Here is a 9,067-nt window from a genome sequence, read left to right as displayed (position 1 = left end):
AAGTCAAGGATATACAATAACAACAATAAAATCCAGTGGAATCTTACAAGTTGGGTTTGAGAAGTGTAGTCTGTACATAAGTCTTATTCCTATCTTGTGAAGGTAGAAAAGTTATTTTCGATAGACTCTCAGTTCAAAAAATAATGCAAAAGAAAGTAGTAACAATAGAAGTCAAGAATATGACGTCTCATAATGATAAATACTTAATTAATAGTTAAGTGAATGTTTCAATGAACGAAAGCCACCTCTATATAAGATTGAAATGAATGTTAAAAACAATTCATGGTTGTGCACCTTTTTCTTTCTCAGGACAAAAAGTGGACTCAAGGAAAAAGAAATTCCGTTGCCGGGACTTGAACCCGGGTCTCTCGGGTGAGAGCCGAGTATCCTAACCACCTAGACTACAACGGATTGTTGTTTACAAGTCACGCACTTATAATTAAATAACCACGATCTCTAAAAATTAGAACTAGTCCAATTATCATATAAAGATTAGTTCACTGATCAATATTTAATATTTTTTAAATACATTTAACATACTGAATTAAAAAAAGAAGAAGAAGGTTTAAGTAATATATTGAATAGAAAAAGGATGTTAAAGCTAAATTTACGATCTTCAAACCATGTGTTTTATTTTCTGTTACAGTTGCGTCGAGGGTCTAGAATTCTTTTGCAAATGAAGCTGGATTTCTCTCAACTCTGGACAATTCAAGCGTGCTATTTTGGGGTATCACATTGTCTACGCGATTCTTATGGAGATATGATGTATTCCTGGGATATAAAAATTGGAAATAGAGGCGGAGCTAGTTTTTTTATTATGGATTTGGTCGAACTCAGTAATTTTAGTGTAAATCATATATTTGTCTTAGCAAATTCAATGATTATAAACAAATTATTAATGTAAACTCAGTAATTTAACAAGACTAGAATTAGAACTCGTATACTTCGAATTATGATTCCGCCTCTCTTTATTTGGAGAGGACACACTTATGTCATTGTAGAGGCCAGAACTGCGTTGGAAGCTTAAAATATTTTGTGTCCAATAATCATGTTAATTTGTTTTCCTTTTTTGTAAAATGATTCTTTATTTTTCAATTATTTAGTATTATCCTATATAATATATGTCATTTAGGGTATGTTATAAACTCTAAAATGATGAGAAGGTATTTGATTTTATCTAATTCTTATTTTTTGCACACTTGCAAAGAGTGTAAAGAGTGTAGGGCATTTCCTACTCTCATTAGTATTAGTAGGGCAAGGGATCGCCCCCCATCTACCCACCCACCCACCCACCCAACCCACTTTTTTTCAAGGCCTCACGAATACTTATAATATTCTTATTTGACTATTAATAATAAACAATGAAGGTAATCTTGGCCCAAGTGATAAAATTACTGTTACTTAACTAAAACATTACCGATTTGAGCCGTAAAAACTGGAACAGAAATGTAGGATAAACCAAAACCTCATTGTCCGACCCTTCACTTCACTGTTAGTAATAAACAAAGACATCAGAAAGATTTCCCCTTAAACAAGGCCCCCACAGGCCACAGCTCCAAAAGTACAAGATCTTTTCCTCTTTTTGCTTCCATTTTCTCATTGTACACTCTCCCCATGTTCACAACTAAACTTCACAAACTCTGCTACTCAACTGAAACATACCTTCACCATATAATCAATACATTCCTCTCCAATAGAACCTCTGAACTTAAAACCCTTCTTAAATCCCACGCTTTCATAATCACAACTGGGCACTCAAACAACGGTTACACAGCAGCAAAGCTTATATCTTTATACGCCTCTAACAAACCCCACCTCATTAATTCAAGAAAAGTGTTTGATTTAATCAGTTTTAAAGACCCTTTTCTTTGGAATTCAATTATCAAAGCTTATTTCTCCAATGGGTATTATTCAGAAGCTCTTGATTTTTACTCCAATATGCGAGGTTTTAATGCTCTGCCTAACCAGTTTACGATTCCCATTGTTGTTTCTGCTTGTGCGGAACTTGGGTTGATTTATTATGGCAAAAATATTCATGGGTTAGTCTCAAAATTGAATCTTTTTCACGGTAATAATGCTGCTGTTGGATCATCTTTGGTTTATATGTACTCGAAATGCGGGTTTATGGAGTATGCTGCTGATGTGTTTGATGAAATTAATGTGAGAGATGTGGTTTCTTGGACTGCAATTGTAAAGGGGTATGTGGAGAATGGGGAGAGTGAGAAGGGGTTGGAGTATCTTTGTTTGATGCATAAGAATGGGGAAGGTGAGGTAAGGCCGAATTTTCGGACGTTAGAGGGTGGATTTCAAGCTTGTGGAAATTTAGGTGCATTGGTAGAAGGGAAATGCTTGCATGGGCTGACAGTTAAGTCTGGTTTTGTTAGTCATCACGTTGTTCAGTGTTCTGTTCTGTCAATGTACTCAAAATGTGGGTCGGTTGAAGAAGCATATTGTTCGTTTTGTGAGGTTCATGAGAAGGACTTGCTTTCCTGGACGTCGATAATTGCTGTTTATGCAAAGTTTGAGTGTATGGTCGAATGCATTGATATGTTCTTGAAAATGCAGGCCAGTGGGATAACCCCAGATGGGATGGTAATTAGTTGTGTGCTTTCTGGTCTAGGTAATTCCATGAAGATTTTTGAAGCTAAGGCTTTCCATGGATTCATCTTGAGAAGAAACTATGTTGACGATCACATGGTCTGTAATGCATTATTGGCCATGTATTGTAAGCTTAGACTCGTGAACTTGGCGGAAAAGTTATTTGATGGAGGAAATGGACAAACTACAGAGGCTTGGAACATAATGGTGATTGGCTATCTCAAAGCTGGGTTAGAAGGCAAGTGCATTAATTTATTCAGAGAAATGCAACACTTGGGAATTGAATGTGATGTCAACAGCTTGATATCTGTAATTTCTTCTTGCTCCGGGTTGGAAGGATTCCATTTAGGTCTTTCCCTGCATTGCCGTGTTGTTAAGAGTCTGATGCTTGAAAATGTTTCTGTTGCCAATTCTCTAATAAATATGTATGGAAGAAGCAAGAACCTGAGTTTATCGTGGAGACTCTTTTGTATGATGATTAATAAGGATGTTGTCACGTGGAACACAATGATAACTTCCTATATTAGTTGTGGAAAAATTACAGAGGCCTTCGGCCTTTTTGATAAAATGATTGCAGAAAGCTACAAGCCTACTATTGCAACACTGCTGATTCTGCTCTCTGCTTGTTCTCAAGTTTCCTCCCTGGAGAAAGGAGAGAGAGTTTACGAATACATCAAGGAAGTTGGGTTTGAAAAGAATACTTTGCTTGCTACTGCTTTGACTGATATGTACGCGAAATGTGGACAGCTAACAAAGTCCAGAGAAATATTTGATTCAGTGGATAAGAAAGATGTCGTCTCTTGGAACGTACTGATCTCAGGCTATGCTATGTATGGAGAAGCAACATCTGCTATAGAAATTTTCAAACAGATGGAACAGTCGAAAAATAAGCCAAATGAACTGACTTTTCTTGCTGTTCTCTCAGCCTGCGCTCATGCTGGATTGGCTGAAGAAGGAAAGTCCATATTTAGCAGAATGAAAGATTATTCTTTGATGCCTACACTGAAGCACTACGCTTGTATGGCTGATCTTTTAGGTCGTTCTGGTAATTTGGATGATGCTGAAGCTTTGGTTTTGTCCATGCCAATTGCTCCTGATTCAGCTATCTGGGGTTCTTTACTAAGTTCTTGTAAAATTCACAGTCAGGTTGAGAAGGGTATAAGAATTGCAAAACATGCTATTGACTCTGACCCGGAAAATGATGGATACTATGTAGCAATTTCTGACCTATATAGTTCTGTAGGAATGTGGGAAGAGGTTGAAATGGTGAGGAAAATAATGAAGGAACGAAAAGTGAGGAAAGAAGTTGGCTGGAGTACAGTATAAATTTCACAGCTATTTGTTGGGAGTCTTTAGCAACTCAAGTCATGGTAGCATCAATGTATTGAAGATATACTTGCAAGAGTTGTTCGATAAACACCATGTTTTCTGCACTGTATAGTTTGCTTTCACGTGGTGGAAAACAATGGCTAATTGGTGGTAGCGTTGAGATGGTTTTCAGTTGATGTCTGTTGAAGAAAGGATAGAAAACAATCTAAGACTTGATTTCAACAAATGAAGTTAATCGGAGAATTGATCGACTCTTCATCACTGCCGATTGACAAAGGGAAACATAAAAGAGAAAGATATTGGTTTAGGACTCAAAGTACAAAAGCATTCCTTGAGATATCCGAAGTAGTATTTTGTTTCCAAATATAATGGGAGTATGAAATGACAACTCTATCCTTGAAGGAGATTATGTCAGATTACTTAGCTGTATTTTTTATTTCCTTGTATATATTTTTTTTATTCACATTAGGACAAATTGTACATGGACAGGTATGAGAGTAGTGCATAGAATAAATGGAACAAATTAGCTACACTGCACACAATATTTCGATTGAAGACAATACACACCAATTCATATAGGGTTCAAAATTGTGTCTTTTACAATGTCCAGGTAGCGAGCCCCCTATATTTCAGTGGGCTGAGCGAGAAGGATGCATCCATTGATCATGCCTCTTGTTCTTTGGCTGATGATAGTAATCTGATTTTGGGCTTGTAGGATGAACAAGTTGCAGTTTCTTTTATCCTTTGAAGTTCACCCCTTTGACAATGTGTCTATGTACGAGAAAGGAGAAACTTTTATGTTCTCTGTGCTCATTTTGGTACATCGGAGCAGCAACAAATGAAATATGGCTGTAGACTTGATGAATATCTACAGCTACTGCATTCCTGGACCGGCGGCCCTAGATTTGGAACTTGAGTGCATCGCTGAAGTTTCGGAGCTTGGATATAGATTGCAACAACAACCCAGTAAAATCCCACTAATGGGGTATGGGGAGGGTAGTGTGTACGCACACCTTACCCCTACCCCAAAGGAGTAGAGAGGCTATTTCCGAAAGACCCTCGGACAAAAGGAGACAATATTAGTATCACCACAACAAAGCTTGGATATAAATTAGGAGGATCCAAAACATTTGGCCATTGAGGCTACCAAGTCAATTCTTTCCATGGATTATGAAAATGTGAATCTCTTTGAGGGCACAACCTTGAGGTAGCCAAGAAAAGTCTCTAAAGGGCAGCCCGGTGCACTAAACTCTCGTTATGCGCGAGATTTGAGAAAGGGACGGACCACAAGGGTCTATTGTACGCAGTCTAACCTGCATTTCTGCAAGAGCCAAGAAAGGTCTCTAACATGAGAAATTATCTACTAAATTTTATGTGATGGCGTCGCTGGTGTAAGACCCACCATGAATTCCATATGAGGGCGGAGCTTGCATACGATAAGGTGGTGTGAGGAGACAAAGAACACCAAGTTATTTCTCTCCATCAGCCAAGCATTGGCAGACAAAGCTAGCTAATAGTTCTGCTGTTGAGAGGTAGCAAATTACTTGATAAAATAGTAGGCGTGCGAAAGTTAGTCTAAACTGCACCATAATTTCTCAGGTGTTAGGATTAGAATGTACTATTAAACAGTAGCCTCACTCAATCATCCTCCAAACAAGTGACTTGCAGTTATGAAAATTGTGTACTTCCCATATTTGTTTTGTCTTGATGGAACAATGATGATGACATATATCTGTTTAACACTTCAAACTTTTAAATTACCAAACATTGCACATACGAGTTTTAAGGCTTTATTTTTACTCTTATAGGCAAGTTCAGTAGTAAGGGGTAAAAACTAAGTCTAAAGTACCAAAAATATAACATTTGTTTAGACCTTAAAAGTATAAATTTGAATAGAAGAAAATGATCCTAAAAGATCTCATTTATTCTTTTTACTTATTGGACAACAAAACAAAATCTCCCGACCTTCTTCAGAACTTAAGTATTGACAAATGACACAAGGTAGCTACTTTTAAGCATACTATTTAAAATATATTAATAGTTTATAATATATTTAAAAATTAGTCAATTCCCTCCTACTTCAAGAGACTTAAACATTGGTAGCTCAAAAATTCAAGGTACTTAGTATTGCAGTTTGGATAAGATACTAATCTTTAAATACATTTGTAAATTGTGATATGGGGCTTAAAAGTGGCTACTAGTGCACTTCTCTCCAACCATTTCATTAACTTGGGTAAACATAAATACAAACACAAAAAATTAACACACTGCCAAAAATTCATTACCAAATATTAAGTATCAAAAGAAATCAAATAAGGAACACATAACAAAATGTTCATTCACAAAGAAAAAGGCTTACATTTGCCTATTAGCAGCTTCAGTAACAAAAGGCAAGTAAGGAGTTTTCCCAAGGATACAACTAACAAGCCCATAAACAAAACATCCCACAACAAACACAAAAAGCCCATTATGCATCATCATTGTAAGTTTCAGCCCAATTCCAGATTGACCCGGAGAGAATATCCGCTGAATCAACATCGGTACCACCAATAAAACGTCAAGTACAACCGCTTGAAGCGCATTGAAACGGGCGTAACGGTTTAGACTCTCGTTCCGTACAATTCCTAAGTAGAGGGCGAAGAAGGTGACAAAGCTAGCGTATGGGATTGAACGGTAGAGTGAGAGAAGTGGAAGAATGGGTTGAAATGGGAGAGTTAGGGAAGGGTATTGAGAGAATAAGAAACGGCCGTATTGAAGGCCGTTGAAAAAGGGAAGAAAGTAAGCTACGGCGGAGATTAAGCGGTCTGTGGCGGGGATTGGGTTGTAGGTGGCGGAGATGGAATTGGGCTTGGTTTGTGTTTGGGCTTTTTGGGCTTGGAGGAGTTTTGGGATGGTGGGTTTGAGGGGGTGGGGTAAGAGGAGGTGGTGGGGTGTGAGAGGGGTTTTGGGTTTTAGGGTTTTGGGGAGAGTGAAACGGAGGAGAGGGATGGAGGCCATTTTTGGAAAATGAGAGTTTTTGGGAGCTCCCGTTGGGTATTTAGACGGATTTTTCTTCTGGAAAGTACAACATGGACAGCACAAGGTACTATAGAATGCAGTATGCCAATATTTGGATTCTAATCGTAGAAGATTCCAAATTTAGCCTAAACAAAGACACATAGATAGGTACTCAAAACTGGCACTAAATTCAGTTCATGAGATACAGTTTTCTTAATAATTTGTCCATTTGTTCATTAGTATTGTTAAGATATTTAACTGAAATTTGATGAACCCTTTAAGCCCCGTTTGGCCATAGATTTTGGCAAGTTTTTTTCAAATTTTTTTTGGTACATTTTTTAAAAATATTGCTAATTGTAAGTAGAGCATTTTCTTAGTACTGGTTAGGGATGTACAAACCGAACCAAATCGAAAAGTCAAATCAAAACGATTAAAAAACCCGACTTGGTATGGTTTGATTTGGTTTGGTATTGAGTAAAAAAATCCGAACCAACCCGACATATAAATATATAATTTTTATATATACTTTTAAGATTTTATATAGAATTTTCTTTACAAAATGTCTAGAAATATTTGGGATTCTCTTGCGAGATATAAATTTTAATAGAATATGAAGTGCTCCATATTTATTGACCTTAAATAATGGGTTGTATGATCACTTTCTTAAGTGTTACTAAAATGCGTCTATCTCTTTGTTCTTCCATATTCATATCAGATCTATTACATTCTTATATCTTTTTCGAATGTGAAGTGATTATTAATATTTATGTATCATATTAATAGTTATATTTTTAGATGTAATTTTCATATATACTTTAAAGATTTTATATAGATTTTTCTTTAAAAAATGTCTAGAAATATTTGGGATTCTCTTGCGGAATATAAATTTGAATAGAATATGAAGTGCTCCATATTTATTGACCTTAAATAATGGGTTGTATGATCACTTTCTTATCAAGTGTTACTGAAATGCGTCTTTCTCTTTGTTCTTCCATATTCATATCATATGTTAAGTTATATTAAATTCATATATCTTTTTCGAATATGAAGTGATTATTAATATTTAGGTATCATATCGATTTTTATGTTTAATTACTAAATTCAGTTAACCTGGAAGTGTATATCAACAAAAAATTATTGTCAGACGACTAAAAAATAACTATTATGTGTTACTAATAGAATTCTCCCATAAGAATATTTTAATCGATAATATGTTTGTCAATTTTTTATATTTTTACTAAATATATATTTACTTATCAAATATTTAACAAAGTAAGATTGAAATAATATTTAAGCAATAAAAAAATCGAAAACCCGACAAAACCGAACCAACTCGGTCCATGTACACCCCTAGTACTGGTAATCAATTAATGATTAAAAAAAAACTTTCTATTTTCAATTAATTCAACTATGATTATATATGGCTTGACAAAACATATCCGAATTCGCCAACCTGTCAATATCTAGATTGCATACATGAGGGAAGGTGTATAAAAAACAAAAACATAAAAATAATTCAAAAAGTAAAAACTGTTAATTCCGTTGCCGGGACTTGAACCCGGGTCTCTTGGGTGAGAGCCGAGTATCCTAACCACCTAGACTACAACGGATTTCTGATGTGCTCTGTCCAGGAAACTTTATTATCTGTCCACTTTTGTTCTTTCTCAACCACTCCTAAAAATGACAAAGACTAAATGAGAGAAGATTTATCATCTTATTTGTTGACGTGTATTTTCAAAGAAAAGATAGAAATTCCTCTATAAGTTCAATTATTATTTGAATAATAGTTTACAAGTTGACAATCTCTAATATTATCATAATACAGTCGGACCCTCTATGACAGAATCACTGTATAGCAGTCATTCATCATAAAATTTAAGTTTTTCTTGGAACCGATTTTTATGTTATGTTATAATATATGTTTTCTATAATAGCATTTCACTGTAGCAGTTAAAAAATATTGGAACAAATGAGGTTATTATAAAAAAATTGACTATAGTGGTAAACGACTATCAAAGTTGTTATACTTCGTACAGTAAGAAGAATAACTGGTCGCCATTCAATATTCAACTCTAGTTTGTTCAAGAAAAAAATGGAATTATATATGAAAACTCTCTCAATTTAATGCTGTATAACAGAGCAG

General features: G+C 35.5%; 2 protein-coding genes and 2 non-coding genes across 4 annotated transcripts; 1 reads left to right on the top strand and 3 right to left on the bottom strand.

Moving 5' to 3' along the window:
- Window positions 1-338: 338 nt before the first annotated feature.
- On the bottom strand, window positions 339-411 carry TRNAE-CUC (transfer RNA glutamic acid (anticodon CUC)). The gene has a single exon. It is a non-coding gene; the product is annotated as a tRNA-Glu (tRNA).
- Window positions 412-1,425: 1,014 nt separating this feature from the next.
- Window positions 1,426-6,759, top strand: LOC107793676 (pentatricopeptide repeat-containing protein At4g39952, mitochondrial-like). The gene has a single exon (XM_016616069.2). It carries the CDS (start codon window positions 1,615-1,617, stop codon window positions 3,922-3,924), a length of 2,310 nt encoding a protein of 769 aa, XP_016471555.1. The 5' UTR covers window positions 1,426-1,614; the 3' UTR covers window positions 3,925-6,759.
- On the bottom strand, window positions 6,026-6,949 carry LOC107793677 (protein TIC 20-II, chloroplastic-like). Its single transcript, XM_016616070.2, has one exon. The coding sequence runs from the start codon at window positions 6,922-6,924 to the stop codon at window positions 6,283-6,285; it is 642 nt and encodes a 213-aa protein (XP_016471556.1). The 5' UTR covers window positions 6,925-6,949; the 3' UTR covers window positions 6,026-6,282.
- Window positions 6,950-8,461: 1,512 nt separating this feature from the next.
- Window positions 8,462-8,534, bottom strand: TRNAE-CUC (transfer RNA glutamic acid (anticodon CUC)). Its single transcript has one exon. It is a non-coding gene; the product is annotated as a tRNA-Glu (tRNA).
- Between the last annotated feature and the right edge of the window lie 533 nt (window positions 8,535-9,067).

The sequence above is a fragment of the Nicotiana tabacum genome, chromosome 13 (genome assembly GCF_000715075.1).
Source record: "Nicotiana tabacum cultivar K326 chromosome 13, ASM71507v2, whole genome shotgun sequence".
In the NCBI taxonomy this organism is placed as follows: domain Eukaryota; kingdom Viridiplantae; phylum Streptophyta; class Magnoliopsida; order Solanales; family Solanaceae; genus Nicotiana; species Nicotiana tabacum.
Note: the sequence above shows the minus strand (reverse complement) of the source record. Positions and strands in the feature narration are given on the sequence as shown.

What these genes read in the sequence shown, in the direction of transcription:
- LOC107793676 (XM_016616069.2), top strand. Translation starts at nt 1,615, where the DNA reads ATGTTCACAACTAAACTTCACAAACTCTGCTACTCAACTGAAACATAC.
- LOC107793677 (XM_016616070.2), bottom strand. Translation starts at nt 6,924, where the DNA reads ATGGCCTCCATCCCTCTCCTCCGTTTCACTCTCCCCAAAACCCTAAAA.